The sequence below is a fragment of the Tinamus guttatus genome, unplaced genomic scaffold (genome assembly GCF_059628265.1).
Source record: "Tinamus guttatus ecotype Peru unplaced genomic scaffold, ASM5962826v1 Tinamus_guttatus_pri_ptg000079l, whole genome shotgun sequence".
Taxonomy (NCBI): Eukaryota; Metazoa; Chordata; class Aves; order Tinamiformes; family Tinamidae; genus Tinamus; species Tinamus guttatus.
The window spans coordinates 3,562,648-3,579,007 of NW_028288613.1; the positions used below are offsets into that span (position 1 = coordinate 3,562,648).

The following is a 16,360-nucleotide window of genomic DNA, read 5'->3' on the forward strand; positions in this document are numbered from 1 at the left end:
CAGCTGAGCGATCGTGTCCTGTTCCCTGTCACAGTGCTGGAGGAGTATGTGTGCCCACGGCAGGGCAAAGACGCCAGTGCCATGAACACAGCTTTGGTTTCAGGCCTGTTTCCTCCATCCCAATGAGCCCAACCTCTGCTGCTGTGTGCAGGGAAGAAGCTCCTCAGCTCCAAGGGGGTGCCCGGGTGAGGAAAGTTGGGGGGATGATGGCCCTAGAGCTGGTTTTCAGTTAAAGAAAGGACATGGAGGTTGGTAGAGCGGGTGGGTTGGTTCTTGGAGAAAGGAAGGTTTTGTTGTGTAAACGATGAAAGTGTTTGTGCGAGTGTGGCTTGGATGGGAGGGGAGTTTGGGAGCACCTGCACAGACGACGCCGGCGTCTTCCTTGTGGCGGCAGTCGTGGATGCCCAGCCCTTGGTGAGGGCACTGTGCGAGCGACACTTCGTTCCCCGTGCAGGCGAGCTCGTCCAGGAGCACAGGGCCGGCGCCTTCTCCAAAGAAGGCATCGCTGTGGATGGAGATGACGTCCCCGCAGCCCAGCTGCCTGCACGCCACCGCAGCGTCCCTCAGGTCAAAGCCGTCATCGCACACGGTGCCCCAGCTGCCGTTGTGGAAGAGCTCGAGGCGCCCCAAGCAGGGGCCATCACCGTCTACCAGGCGCAGGGCCATTTCTGGGGAAGCAGAGAGAGACCTGTGGTCATGTGGAGGCCCTTGTGGAGCGGCCTTCCCGGTGGCGCTCCTCAACTACCTGGTACTGGTGTTGTCGTCTGCTCCGTAGACACTGTCCCTAGGGAAAGGAAAAGGCACACTTGAGTCTTTGGGCCTGACTGTGAGTGTGAGAGAGACCTGATGCCCTGCGCGTCTTCATTTAGAGCCAAATTTACAGCAGAGATTGCCTTTAAGGTTGTGCTTTGTGTGTGGAGGATTGGACGCTCCCCCTTTATAAAGGATGGTTACAGATTCCTCACGGCCTTTAGAGTGTGCAACCCTGTCACGAGCCATTCGGGAATATTTTCATGAACGAGAATACCTGTGATTTCCGTTGTTGTGGGCTCTGTAGGCACTGTCCCTAGAGAAAGCAAAAGCCAATCGTCAGTGAGTGATTGGTCCATTTTGGGGTAAGCAAAGCAAGGTCTGTGAGGCCAGCGCAACATGAACATGAAGGAGCAGTGATGCTGCCGTTGAAATGGGAGTTGCCTTTTTGTCACTGTGTTTTGCAGTAGGCTCCCTTTTGCCTTTTTGTGGAGCAGCTGGTGGCCTTGTGGCCTTTAAGTGTGGATGGCACTCATATATATGGGCGTGTGTGTCTACACCCAGGGCTAGTGGCCATCTCTTGCAGGACACCACCATCGCCCAATCTCTCTCATGGGAGTGGCATGACGGCTAGTGTGGCCGTCCCCCAAGTTCCTTGAGTGTCTGTGCCTGGTGTTGTGGGCAGGACCCTCCACCTCTGTGAGAGGGGGATATTTGGCTCAGCACTGTTTTGGACAGAGTGGTTCGGCACTCATCATGGGGAGGAGACCTATCTGAGTGCCTCTGAGGCAGCCACATATTGAGGAAAGTAGTAAATACCTGTTGTGGGAGATCTGGTCATTGAATCAGAGCCTGTCAAGAGAGAAAAGACAAACTGTTAAAAAAGATCATGTAAATTTGATCGTGGCTTTTGCTTACGGAGCAAGAGGAGCAGCAGCAGCACAGTCAGCGCTCTCCGTGACCTTGGATGCATTTGATGTTTAGGGAAGCCTGTGGGTTTGTGTAACATGACCATGAAGATGTAGTGAGGCTCCTATAGAAATTTAGATGTGATGGCCCAGGGCTGTACTTAGCATGTTTTGCAGCGGGCTCTCTTTTGGCCTTCTTGTAGACAAGTTGGAGGTCTGGCTGCCCTTGAGAGTAGCTGACACCCATGTCTATGAGTGTGTGTGTCCCCTCCGAGGCATAAGAGAGAGCGTTTGCAGGGCACCCGCTCTTCTCGTTCACCCTCATGGGAGTGGCACCAGGAGCTGAGGTGGTGGTTCCCTGCGTGCCTTTTAGAGCCTGTGTCTGGTAGCATGGGCAGGGCCCTCCACCTCTGTGAGAGTGGGAAATGTGGCTCAGTGCTGCCCAGGACAGAACGGATCGGCTCTTCTTACAGGGAGGAGACCTATCTGATTGACTCAGAGGGAGCCACACGGAGGGGAAAGAAGTAAATACCTGTTGTGGTAGATGTGGTTGTTGTATCAGGGACTGTCAGGAGAGAAAAGGATAACTGTCAAAAAGATCATGTAAATACAGTCATGGCTTTTAGTTATTGATCAAGAGAAGCAGCAGCACAGTCTGGGCTCTCCCCACATGGTAATATGGGTTAGTTATTGCAAATCCTGGGAGATGCCTGTAGGTTGGAGTTTCAGCTGAGCGATCGTGCCCTATTCCCTGTCACGGTGCTGGAGGAGCATGTGTGCCCATGGTAGGGGCAAAGACCCTGTGTGTGCCATGTGTGCCATGAACACAGCTTTGGTTTCAGGCCAGATTGCTTTATGAGGCTAAGCCCAGCCTCTCCCGCTGGGGGCAAGGAAGAAGCTCCTCTGCTCCAGAGGTGCCCAGGTTGGGAGAGCCATAAGGATGGTGACGCCAGAGCTGCCTTTCATTTAAAGAAGGGACTTGGTGGTTGGTAGAGCAGGTGGGTTGGTTCTTGGGGAAAGGAAGGTTTTGCTGTGTAAATGATGAAAGTGTTTGTGCGAGTGTTTCTTGGATGGGAAGGGAGTTTGGGAGCACCTGCACAGACGACGCCGGTGTCTTCCTTGTGGCGGCAGTCGTGGATGCCCAGCCCTTGGTGAGGGCACTGTGCGAGTGACGCCTCATCCCCCATACAGGCAAGCTCGTCCAGGAGCACAGGGCCGGTGCCTTCGCCAAAGAAGGCGTCGCTGTGGACGGAGATGACGTCCCCGCAGCCCAGCTGCCTGCACGCCACCGCAGCGTCCCTCAGGTCAAAGCCATCGTCGCACACGGTGCCCCAGCTGCCGTTGTGGAAGAGCTCGAGGCGCCCCAAGCAGGAGCCATCACCATCCACCAGGCGCAGGGCCATTTCTGGGGAAGCAGAGGGAGACGCGTGGTCACATGGAAGCCCTTGTGGAGAGGCCTTCCCGGTGGCGCTCCTCAACTACCTGGTACTGGTGTTGTTGTCTGCTCCGTAGATACTGTCCCTAGGGAAAGGAAAGGGCACACATGAGTCTTTGGGCCTGACTGTGACTGTGAGAGACCTGCAGCCCTGTGCGTCTTCATTTAGAGTCAAATTTACAGCAGAGATTGTCTTTAAGGTTGTGCTCTGTGTGTGGAGGATTGGACACTCCCCCTTTATAAAGGATGGTTATATATTCCTCACAGCCTTTAGAGCTTGCAACCCTGCCACGAGCCATTCGGGAATATTTTCATGAACGAGAATACCTGTGATTTCCGTTGTCATGGGCTCCGTGACATGCCCTAGAGAAAGTAAAAGCCACACTTCAGTGAGTGATTGAGGCGTTTTGGGGTAAGCTAAGCAACACCTGTGAGGCCAATGCAACATGAAGGTGCAGTGAGGCTGTCACTGAAATGGGAGGGTGACAGAACTGCCTTCTGGTCAGTGTGTTTTGCCTTATTAAGGCCTTCACCATCATTTAAAGCTCCTCATCATAGTGCTCCTCAAATATCTGGTATAGACTTCTTATATTCTGACTGGTGGTCTTTTTGCTGCTTATGAGTGTCGATCACACTCATGTGTATGGGTGTATGTGTCTGCAGAGGCCAAAATACAACCTCTTGCAGGATAGTGAACAGTTAAAGCTGATGTGACAGTTCTGTGAAGACAATAGTTTAAGCACAGTTTTTCTCTAATGGGACTTTGTCTTCCTTTGATCACTCCCCAGTGCTCTCAAGGGAGCTCTGTGTGACTGGGCCTTGCCATCCTTGTTCTCCTGGTGCCACATACACCTGGAAGGATCGGGCACACCAGTCCTTCCTCTTTTGACTTCTGCCATATCTGCCTCTTGCAAACAGGCCCTACCCTGATAGGATTGCTGTGAAAACCACAAAATCCTGAGAGAAGTCATGAGTATCACAAAAGATCATCATATTTACTTACCTTTCTGTTGAAATTTCTACCTATTCAGCACTTACATCAAGGTAATAATTTAAGTTATGTAAAATATTCCAGTGGTTTATCTTGGCCAGAACTGGCTAGGGAGAACTCACCTGCTGGAATGGGCTCTGTTGTGACCAAGGGAGTTGTTGTGTCTGCAGAAGGATAAGAAATAAAAAAGTGAGTAGTGCTAGTTGTCTACTGAGAAAGTTCCACAGAGTTCTTCAATTATTAAGTGAAATAAATGAAAGGGGTGGTGTTTGAGAATCATCTGTGCAGGAACAGCATCATGACCAGAATGGAGCAAGTTGCAAAGGCTTTTTCAAATATGAGTACCCCAGCCCCATGACTGTTTTTTTCCCGTTTCTCTCTCTTCCAAGGCCAAGACATTTTTCCTCAAACCTCTAATGCTCTTTCTAGGCTCTCTGACTGCACATGACATCTCTGTTCCCAGTCAGAATACATAGTTTCTGGAGAACTGGAATTTCAGTTGAAAGAGTCTTAAGGGAAGTTACTAAAAACAATTTCCTACTAAGTACAAGAAAGGAAATTTGATTTGCTATTAGTCACAGTCTATATTTTATGGAGATATCACTACTGTGATGACAATGTGAGATTACAGTTCAAACAGTAATTCGTAGATCTGCCTCTGCCTTAACGGCAGACTGTTCCCCAGCTGCCATTGCAGTAGACTCCATTGTCACTGCAGCACCTGCTCTTGCTATCTGCAAGTCGTGGGGACAGACCTGCAATTTGTGGCAAGAGCTTCATCCAAACATCATAGTTTTTTACCTGGAGACACTGCCAAATCCTTTGTTCAGGCCAGTTACCACTACAGTGAATACTGGAGCAGGCAGCCCACAATGTAGTGGACTATAGCAAAGAACCCATTCCTGAACCTGAGTGCTCTTTTAAGGTGGATATTATTAAAGGCTTGAGCCTATCTTTCTGTCAACTGATAATATACGCCATGCCCAATGGGCGTAAATATAGTCCTTTTCCAGGACATGCTAACCTCTGCAAAATATGATCCTCATTCAGACAGACAGTTGTGCCCTCCTGCCCTCCACCCTAGGTGTGTGCAATAGAGGGAAGGATTTCTCCCTTTTTTTTTTTTTTTTTTTGTTTACCGTTGCCATTATTTGTATTGCAGTGCAGTCTACAGGATGACCACAAATACCTGGAGCCCACCTCTTCCTGCAGTGCCTTACAGCCTAAGAGGTATGTTTGTTTCTTGTTCAAATTAACGACTGATGAACTTCTTGTCCCTTCCTTGTTTATACTCCAGCATACCAGATGGCTGGCACAGCATCATTTCCCCAGAATAGTAGCACAGATATTTCTACACATCAGGCTTATTTCTGAGGGCTGGGTACTTACAGAACATTCTACACATTTATCTCACTCTCAGAAGGAAAAGCCTTTAGAGATCTGAAGATACAAATTAGTTTTATGGGTATGGAGTATATTTTTCTTTCAGAGAAAGAAATCACGTACACTGATGACAACATAATTCCGTTATTCTGAGTTTGTAGGCACCATTAAACTGCATCAAGGACACCTGCCTATGTTACTTCTTGGTGGGTCCATGATTACAATATTTTCATTTGGGGACATTTTGCTTCAGCTGGCAGCCATCTAAAGCCAACTAATGCACATCCATTCAGGAGGGCAATGTTTCCTAGTGGTCTCTTTTCCTTTAATTCCTTTTGTTGATCATGATCAAAGCTCTTTCCATCTGAGTACAATGTTTACTATTTTGTTCTGCAAAAGTTGGCTGTAAAGAAATGTCAGCAGTAGTGTGCTTGGCTCGTTTCCCAAGATCAAGGCCTAAACTACTACTAGCCTACTAAATATATTTCAGAGAGAGAAAAATAACACTGACAAAAGGTAAATAACTAACCTGTAGATCCAGGTGTTGAGTAGTCACCAGAGATATGAAAAGCGATAAATAGAAGTTTAGTAACAGGACTTTAGCTATCTAAATTCAGATGAGAATAGTGAGAAAGAAGCAGATCAAAAATTCTGTATATGTTTCTACATCTTCACTTAAAATAGATCTGTTGTGATTTACCTGATATTAAAAATGCCTTAGTTTTTTTCTTCATACTGCTGAAGATTTACCAATTAGTTTCTACTGGCAGAAATTAGGGCAGTTAAGTCCTAGTCCTTGAATGTGAATATATTTTTCAAAATAAGGTTAGTGGATGGAGCGGTAGACAAATTTAATTGTATTTTCTAATGCCGCTGCCACTGGTACTGAGTCACATCTCTGAACTTATAGCTGCATAGATAAGGCTATAGAAGAAAAACAAAAGAACTTTCCATTTTCCCTTGGTAATCGTTCATCATATTATGTGGCATCGTGGATTAACAGATGGTGTGGGTGTTAAATAGCCAGTCACGGTTGCCATGCCATAATGAGCTCCTCAGCCTTCACCTCTGAAACTTTGGGACAGGACAGATAGAGTGACAGAAGGAAACACAAGATTTGCATGCTCTCTGGAGGACAAGATGAGAATTCAAAATTACTTTCATAAACTAAATAAATGTCAAAAATCAGCAAGTTGAAATCTAATAAGGCCAGCCGGAATGCACTGCTCTTAGGAAGGAGGGAACCAATTCACAAACACAAAATCATCCTTGTAGCTGGCACAGCAGGACCATGCAAAACTGGAAGTAAAGTTGGTGCTATGGAGAGCTATCCAGTCTCAGCCTTGCCCTCACAGACGCATACATGGGAGCTAATTATTCTCCTTGGCACAAAAGAGACCTCAGGTGCTCAACCAGGAATGGCACATTTAAGAAGACAGAGAGAATGAGGAGAGCTTGGATGAAAGAATCAAGAAATATATTAGGCCTGAAAATCATGAATTCTTAGGAGCAGTTTAAAGAGGTGAAGTTAGTCTATGTGTAAATCATCTTTCACTATTTTGAGGAAGATGCTGAAGAAGAAGTGGTTCCTCCACTCCATGGAGTCTGTGCCTGCCTATTCCAGTTGCTGCTACTTCTTGTAATGCAAGAGAGAGCGGGAAACTGTTTCTGTTCACCCCTCGCAGGTGAAGCAGGACAAGCGTGTTGGTGGGCGTGCAGGAGAGAGACATTCTGGCTCCCAAGTGATCTAAGGCACACAGTGTGTATGTGAGTGCTCCTACCTCCATTCAGTAACTCCGCAGTTGTTGCTGGCTCGCTACCCACTGTGGCAGGGGCAGATGTGACTGAGTAATCCACTTCTGTGGTAAAATAATCTGCGACAGCTGTGCAGGAAAAAAAGCAATAGGAGCAATGAGCAATAAATGATCAAGTGTGAATAAGAGTCACAATTAGAGAGTTCATTAAAATGATTAGATTTGCCTTTTTTGGAACAGTGAGAAAATGCAAGAAGTTTCATTTCAGAGAACAAATGTGGATTCACTTGTAAATTTATCTCAGTCTTCATCACCACATAATAGTGTACCACCCATAATAGAAATACACCACATAATAGTATGAAATATCGTGATAAATAAATAATAAAAGCTTCCATTTTCAAACAACGTTAGCTACTTTAAAATATTGGACTGAAATATTGTTTTTACCCTTCTTTACTTCAATTTTATTTCTATTGGATATTATTTTGTCATGACTGTTCTTACATTCTTGAGCAGTTGTGGAAGGGATTTCTGGAACTGATGTACCACTGTCCCCTTCAAGTGGGGAGGTGGAAATCAGCGATCCTGTCGTGCTTCCAGAGGCTGTAAGAAGACAGAAAAATAGGAAATTGGATGTTGTTGGGTTAAAGAAGGGATTGTTCTTTCTTACAATGTTTAATTTGAAGTTACCTCCCATGAATATTTTAGAGTCACATGGTCACATCAACTTAATTGACCAAAAAAAAAACCCAGTATTAATGGGATATTTGTGATAGATAGCACTTGCAGAATGGCTCTTCTTACTTTCATAAACTGTGGTTGGGCTTTCAGAAACAGATATGCCATTTAATTCTGTAAAAGATGTATCTGAGGCCAAGCAAAGGTTGAGGAGAGAAAGAGAAGTGGGGAGAGAGAGGCAGCAATTAGGAGGAAACATGAAAACTGAAATCTTGACTAAAGGAAGTGGATTTGGTCTTTCTGGGGAAATGAGTCAGTGTACTAGCCCTTCATCTTTACTGAAAAAGGGCAATCGCCTTCATTTAATACTAAATAACAAAGACAGTAGATACCTGTGTACCTGTGTTATTTCCTGCTGCATCCCTTTGCTACCAGAGGTATAGTATTTCTGCCTCATATTACTCAAAATTTTCTCGCATGTCATGTACAGTTTGGGTTTTTGCTTGCCTTTGTATGCAGAAGTCTGGAGTTCTGTGGCAGTTGTCGTAACTGTCTCTGTGGTCCCAAGTGTTGATGTAGAAATTGAACTTGTGGTCCTCTCTGAGGGTGCTGGAAGGTACAGGAAATAAATTATTAGAGAACTATAAGAATGGTTGCGAGAACTGAGACACGATTGAAATAGCTTAAATGTCAGGTTTGTGAAACAGGGGTTAATGCACTGGCCTTTAAAATTTTGTAATTCAAGACCTCTAACTTGAAATAACTGATTAATGAGAGTGCTAGATGAGCCTCGGAAATATTTGTCAGTGTTACTATCAATGCAGAAATAGATGTGCAGAATAGGCTGCAAAAGTGTAATGAGCTTTGATGTTCACAAACATCTACCCAACCTAACTTCACAAATCAGCATGAACTGGCTTGTTTAATACTGTCCCATCCATAAACATGTGTGTCTAAAGATTTCTAGTGAAGCTGGTGGGGAAAATAAGGATGCTTTCTTCCTGCTTTGCTTTTGGTGCTATCCCACATGCCTACAGAGCAGCTAGCTAAGAGGTCATGCAATGTCTAATGAGGGGTGTTCTAAACCATCATTAGAATAATCGGATTCAGCAGAACTCTATGGCATAGCTGTTATGAACTGCATTTCTGTAATCATTCAAAATTATGATTTAGCAGATGGATGTGGTATTGCATCCCAAATTTAGGATGTGGAAGAATGAATAGCATAATTTCTTGGCACTATATCCTGTACTGAGTACTTTTAGAATGACATAAACTAACAGATATGAGGAATATTGGAAGTTCTACATGAAGAATGCTCTGTGCATAGGTTAGAGTCCCAAACTATTCAGTGTCTTGCCTCTTGCTTTGCTTTATTCCTTGTGATACATTAATCTTGGTTTTATTTGCCAGTAAATTTAATGGAGAAGATACCTGTTTGTATATCTATCCCCAAGCACGGGTGATAGTGTAGCTACAAGCACATTTTCCTGTGAGATTATTAGAGCCTGACGTTTATTTAGCCTGACATTATTTAGAGCCTGACATTATTAGAGCCTGACAAAAAGATAAATCTGACATAACTCCATGACTCTTCCTTTTAAGATCATTTTCATTTATCTTCACCTATTTAAAAAAAATTCTCGGAATGCCGTTTTTTTTTCTTTTAACAAAATTATATAAGTACTTCTTACGTTTTCTTAGATGATGCTTATATTTTATATTGTCATTTTCCTTCATACACTGTAGTCTATAATCTTAAAATATGTTCCCCTTCAACTGAGGTTTTGGTTAGAAAGTAATACCTTAGATTTTGCAGAAAGGTAGAGTAATACCGTATCTTACTGATTCAAGTCAAAAATGTCTCCCCCCACTAAACTAGCACTTCAAATGAAATTGTTGGATTTTGGTGGAGAACCAGGGAAGTGGTTCACCTCAGGTGGAAGTGAGGTCTGTGCTTTGGCACTTAGCTTCCCTGCCATCTAATCCCAGACAGCAGAACAGGCCTGGAGATATTATTATGCTCTTCATTCTAAGTAGATCAAGGTGTAAAGTAACAGGGATTGAGTTATTGGTCTTAGGGAGGGGACTGGTAAATCAGTGTATTACTCTGTTTCTCTCAATTTTATTTACCTGCAGTGCTTTCAGTAATGAAAAGTGTGGTAGATATTTCTTCCTTGTTTGACGGGGTGGAGACTGTTGTCCAAACTGGCAGAGACACAAAACAAAAGTCATTAAAACTGAAAGGCAACAGGTCAGGGGTGCTAAAATGTGTTTTCTCATTCTGGACCTAAGTAAAGTGATTTAGAGAACCAGCCTTTCACTTCTGGGTTACATGTGAGTGAAAACAGCATTTTAGTGCCCATTCCTTCATTATATATTGATGAATAATATTATTTCTCATTAATTTGATGCTTTTAAATTCCAGGAAACATGAGCAATGTCTGTACTTTAACATTTCTTTTGGTGTTATCATTATTTCATGAACACATTGGTGGAAAAAAACAGGATTCATCTTGTACCTGGACTGTTAGGATCATTTTATGTTTTCCCTAATTATTAGTAGTGAATATCAAATGTAGGTTCTATGAGTGATTGAAACAACAGAAATAATGTTACGATGGGTAAATAACTAGTAATGAGGAAAAATTAGGAAGTTGCACCTTTCTAGAATACCGTCTACCAGAGCAGAAATCACATTATTTCTGAGTTAAAAAATAGTGTCTGTGTTGGGGAGACAGTGAAGTACTACTGAGATGCTCTCTCAGAAGTCCTGACTTACTTGGTGCAGTTGTGGAGCGTGTCGCATCTGTGAATGTGGAGAAAAAAAACAAACATTGGCCTTTATTCTGCAGTTGTTATTATCACTTCAAAATAGGCTACTTCTACCTATATGATTTTTGATTTCAATTATGTTTATCACAAGTGTATTTATTTTTACTTCAACACACCTACCTTGCTGCTTCTGGATGCATTTTTATTTCCTCTTAATTGATAATTTCTCATCAATAGAAACAGCCTCTAACCAGCTGTTGCCTGGATTAGTCCCGGATTCCCTTCTTCTCACACTTTTCCTACTAAGTGCTTGCAACAACCATTCCTGGCATTTTGTACTGGACATCCTTTTTCTCCTTCAGTCCGTGTACTAGGGGCCTCTGCGTGCACATAGTTCAGCTCTAGCCCAAGCTTTGCAAGTCCCATGCTGATATTCTTGTATCTGTGGTCAATAAGAAAATCTGAAGAGACTTTTTTTTTTTTTTTTTTTACCTGAACAGATGACACTGATGTCTTCATTGTGTCTACAGTTGTTTTCATGCCAGGGGAGGTGCTTGCAGTCCCACAGGTGAGATTCCTCTCCTGTACACTGCACGTCATCCAGGAGGATGCTTCCTTCACCAGGGCCAAAGAAAGACCACCCCAGGACAGAAAGAGGTTGGCCGCAATCCAGTTGTCTGCATACAACTTTGGCGTTGTTCATATCAAAGGAATCATCACAGACTGTCCCCCATTCTCCTCTGTAGAAAACTTCAACCCTTCCAGCACACCTGGCTCCTCCCTGTACCAGTCGCAGTTGTGGCTGATCTCCTGAAACCAGAGCACAGATTGGCAGGTAAAGATCCGGTTTGTTTATTCGCAGGATATCTAAATCTCAGGGTGGTTAACTTGGCTCGTATGCAGTGCCTTGTTCACATGGTTGTACTGCTTGCCTGACCTGATCTATCACATTAGTGGTGATAGATAGGCTGTGCTGGGAAGATAACCAGCTCATCCAGAACTTTTCCCATCCACCTCTGACAAGGGGCCGGGCGCTTTCACACTTGTGCATGTCCTACCCTCTCACCTGTGTGTCAAAACTGCTTTTTATCTGTTCTGAGAATTTCTTACCTGCTGACTTTAGATCCAAGTTGCCTCCACCTTTCCTGTCTCCTGCTGACAGCCACCACACTCCACTTGCTGTGGCAGATAAGAAAGTATGTTAGCGTTGATGGAACATATCATACAGCTCTAGGAATGTAGTGTGGTTTTGCTGTCAGGTGATACACTGTAAGGGCTGATATAGGGTTTTTACGGTGTATGTTGACATGTGAGGTGTTTTCGAAGCCATCCCACAGTTTCTACCCTATGGTGAATGATTACATGGATACCAATTTGTATTTAATTGGAATCGGAATCTGGATCGGGATCCCCCTTATTACTCAAGTGAGCACTTTATATATTAACACAATGTCCACTAGAGTCAATCAGCTTTGGATTCCTGGCCTTGTGCCAGTATCAGCTGGCGTTGTGCCGTCTCCAGCTACTCTCTGAAGTAAGTTTTGCATGGGAACAGCAAAGGGAGGACCAATCTGCACTGGTCCTTCAAGGTCATGGGAGAGCACGGTTCTGTCTCAAGCTATACGGTCTCCCACAGGACACATCACACAGTTCTAGGTATACTGTGTGGTTTTGCTGTGAGATGATATCCTGTAAGGACTGATACAGGGGTTTTACAGTGTATGTTGATATGTGAGGTGTTTTCAAAGCCATCCCACAGTTCCTCCCCCTGTCTGGAGGAACAGACTTATTCTCTTACAATTCAGTGGAAGAAGAGTGTAGAGACGCCCATTTCATGGCAGCAGCAAGAACAAAGAGTTATGATCCCCGAAATCCTCACACACTTCCTTTGCCTCAGATGGACATGTGGGCCTCTGTGACCTGGGTGTGGGTAATTTCTGCTGGGCACTAGGAAATCTTACTTACCTTTTCCAGGTGTTACTACTACAGTAGCAGAAGCCTCCTCATTAGTCTGCCCAGACTGTGATAACCAACAGCTCAGCTTATTAACTTAAACCACCGTGTTTTCAAACACCTGCTACTTGTATAGCACCCTTCGTGTTTACCAAGTCATCTAATGGCAGCCCTCACTTTATACACTGCTGAATGTATTCCAGAATGTGAGAGTAAACCATACCCTGATTTTATTATAATTCTGCCTATATCTGTAGGGCAACTCTTCCATTTACAGTCTATGTATTTCCTGGTTCTGCCAAGTTTAGGGTATCACAGGTAAACTGTTGTATGCTCCCAAGGGATTTGCTTCCTCATCTGCAGCGAACCCGTTGAGAATATGCAGTGACCTTCCTCTAGTTATTCCCACAAAAATCGGGAAAGGTCTAGTACGTCCCATCCTGAAGAACAGAATCCCAGACCTTTATTTCCACTGCTTCTCCTGGTGCAATTGCAAGCATACAGAAATATAAACTGGGCACTGCAAGGCATGGTGTATGAATTTTTAAAACTGGTGGGAGAACTTTGCAGATCACAGAGGATCACAGAATCACAGAACAGTTAAGGTTGGAATGGAGCTCTGGAGCTCATCTATTCCAACCTCCTTGCTCAAGCAGGGTCACCTAGAGTGTGTAGCACAGGTGGGTGTTGAATATCTCCAGAGAAGGAGACTCCTCAACCCCTTTGGGCAACCCATGCCGGTGAAAGAGACTTCTGAGAAAGGTTACAAACATATGGTCTCATTGGAGTCATTTTGATAGTCTGCAGTTTTCCTTAGATATATACCTTTGACAATCTGGCCTTACAAAGATTCAATGAAAAGAAATAGAAAGTAAGCCTCTAGGAACCCATGTTTTTAAATGGCAAGTTTTAAGAGTGTTATCCTTGCCTTTCCAGAAATACTATGTTCTCAAGAGCTGTGTCTAATTCAATCATGAAACTCAGAAGAAATCATTTTATTTGCTCTGGATCTGGCCTGCAGTTGACTGCAGAAGCTGAAAACATTATAAATTTCGGATCTGCAATATATTATTTATTCTAATCAACATTTGGTTGTCAGGAACTCACTCTCATAGATTGTTATTACTGTGAATGAGTGAGTGATACTGAAGTGTGGGATTTCCAAGACAGGATCCTAAGCCATTTTCCCAGTGAAAATGAACTCAACCTATAGATTAGATAGTAAACCATACCAGGGTATGATTTACTCAAGTCAAATCAAAGACAAAAGTGAACTTACTGGATAAGATCAAAGATTATAAAGTTGCTGCAGTGTTGGGATTTGACCACTTTCTTGAAACACATTTTAGTCCTCTGATGCTAAGCTTACTTCTGTGTTGCCTTTGCTCATTTATAAATAATTCAATATAGCCAACCATTTTATCTACATGCTATGAATCTATCTCTTCTTGTAAGGGGATTTTCAAGACTTTATTAGTAATGTCCATGCTAGTTAATAGAGATCAAAGTATTTCAAGATTATAGAGAAGGTTTGGGATTATTTTTGTCTGAAGTTTGAAGTTGGATCCCAAGTCTCTGCAGAGATTTGAGTTTGTAACGTACATTTCCTTCCAAATCTGTCAGGCTGTTCATTTTTTCCTTTTCCTCTCTCTTTTTATCTTTAGTTGTACAGTATAGAAGAAATTCCAAACTAAAATAATAGACGAATACTTGGAAAACACCCTCCCCTTGTAGAAAAGTAACAGAAAATGCCATTCTTCTTCATTTCTGGTTTTAAAACATAACCTGTAGGTTTGCTGAATCCTTGCTTCAGAAGACAAATCAAAGTAACCGTTTAATTGTATAAAAAGGATCAGCAATATTTTAAGATACTGTTTGCTACCAGTTCCCAGCAAGCTACTCTGTATAATTCTACCTGTAACTTTTCCCTGCAAGCATGAAAAATTATCAGACTGTACCTGGTTCATATAGAAGAGAATTACTTAACAGAAGCATCCAGGTGATCCTCAAGGGAAGGTCCATCTTCCACAGGGCTTTTGGTTCTGTGAAACAAATGCAGAATTTATATTAGAGGACTTCTAGTGTTGGTGTGCAATTTGATCTTTCTTGTTGAGATCAATGCCAAGAAAGTGATTTACTGCATGTTTTCATTTCACAGTGTTCATCCATACATCCGGATAAGTAGATCCAGATCATACCGCTGTTCCGGCCTGGTTACAAGGTCTTCCCAAACACCCCTGGACACTTTGTAGCCATGTGTGGTGATGTGGTTGTTCCAGGAAGCTGCGATTTTCTTTTGGAGATGAGACTGTTAGGTAAGGATTCTCATGCCATCAGTTAAGTCAACAGACTTACCAAATTACCCTTGTGCTAAAACAGATGAAATTAGCATAAGAAGTGTATCAAAGGAAGGTCAGCGTCTTAAAAATTTCAAGAAGGTCTCAGCCAAGCTCTTTCTGTCCATTAGAGTCTATTCCCATAGAAAGCAGTTTCTAAGATTTTTGAGATTTCTCATGTTTAACACGGGACTAGATCCCTCCAGCATGCTCCTGATCTGAAATGATTTCTTTTTCATTTTTAGCCTCTAGAGCAATGAAATAGCTGTAAGAGATGTCATAACAAATCATGGTAAAGGCACAGAAGGAAGAACTGTTTGGGGAGATAAGTAGCAAAACCTGCTGAACTATTGCAGCTGAAGAAGTGGATGCAGAATTGGGCTAGATGATCATAAATTAAGCTAAATCGTGCAAGTCATTGGGCCTTTGCCATCAGGATATTAAGGAGAGAAGGACAGGACAACTGCTGTGCCCTCAACCTGGGAAATACAAATATACAACCTATATGAATACCACTTAGTAAAGGAGTAGAAGAAACCCCGAAAGTCAGCATGAAGAAGTATACAACACACTGTGCTGGAGGCTATCTTCTACCTCCTCTCTCCATGGTGTTTTTTCAGATTAGGTGGCTTGCATCAAAACAGGAGATCCTACCTAGAAAAACCATGTCTATACAGATGGAAAAGAACTGCCTCTAATGAACCCATGAATCCAGAAGGATCTTTTCAACCACATGGTTTTCTCCCTGGCATGAGGTTGCCCCTGGTATCACTGATTTAAAAATGGGTGTCAATTCCTTCTTTCCATAATGCTTTTGATATTTTCTCAGCACACTGTGATGTCTAATATCTATCTAAATTTCCATTCCCTTACTTTGCAAATACCTTCTTGAGCAAAACAGTTGTGCCAGTTATTTAAATACTGCTAATTCTCTGTGCGTGGATTATTTGTATTCAGTGTTACTTCCTGAAGTGACTAAATAGCTTTATGATGTATCATTATCCAAATACCTCTAAGCAAGGCATGAACAGTACAGTATATGTAAGGAATTTCTTTCCTGACAGTAATTAAGCTATTTTATAAAAATATTTTTCCTTTTGAGTGAAGATGAAACTTCAGAACCAGGTCAAAACTCAAACTGAAGTGTCATGAAGTTCTTTCTATCTTGCATTTGACCCAAATCTAAGAGCCCTGATTTAAAGATCTGGATCTGAACATAGATCCAAGACACAGAAGCTGATATCTGTTTGCCACTTCAGTGAATCCCACACCCATGTTACAACCAGCAAATGCCAAGCTGCATCTTTGGCTGACTCTGGACTTTCCATGATATTCTGTCTAGGAAAAGGGGAGCATGTGACTTAGGCCTGTAAATACTTCAGTCTGGTGTTTCA

The 16,360-nt window shown here is 43.1% G+C and overlaps 1 protein-coding gene across 1 annotated transcript in view; it reads right to left on the minus strand.

Moving 5' to 3' along the window:
* LOC148595653 (scavenger receptor cysteine-rich domain-containing protein DMBT1-like) overlaps positions 1–14,652 on the minus strand; it is a 28,360-nt gene extending 13,708 nt beyond the window's left edge. The window contains exons 1-5 of the mRNA XM_088520001.1: positions 14,589–14,652; positions 11,788–11,856; positions 11,170–11,487; positions 2,731–3,063; positions 357–662 (exon numbers count right to left, since the gene is read on the minus strand). Coding sequence (XP_088376127.1) covers positions 357–662; positions 2,731–3,063; positions 11,170–11,487; positions 11,788–11,856; positions 14,589–14,652 — 1,090 coding nt within the window. The remainder of the gene's footprint in view (positions 1–356; positions 663–2,730; positions 3,064–11,169; positions 11,488–11,787; positions 11,857–14,588) is intronic.
* Between the last annotated feature and the right edge of the window lie 1,708 nt (positions 14,653–16,360).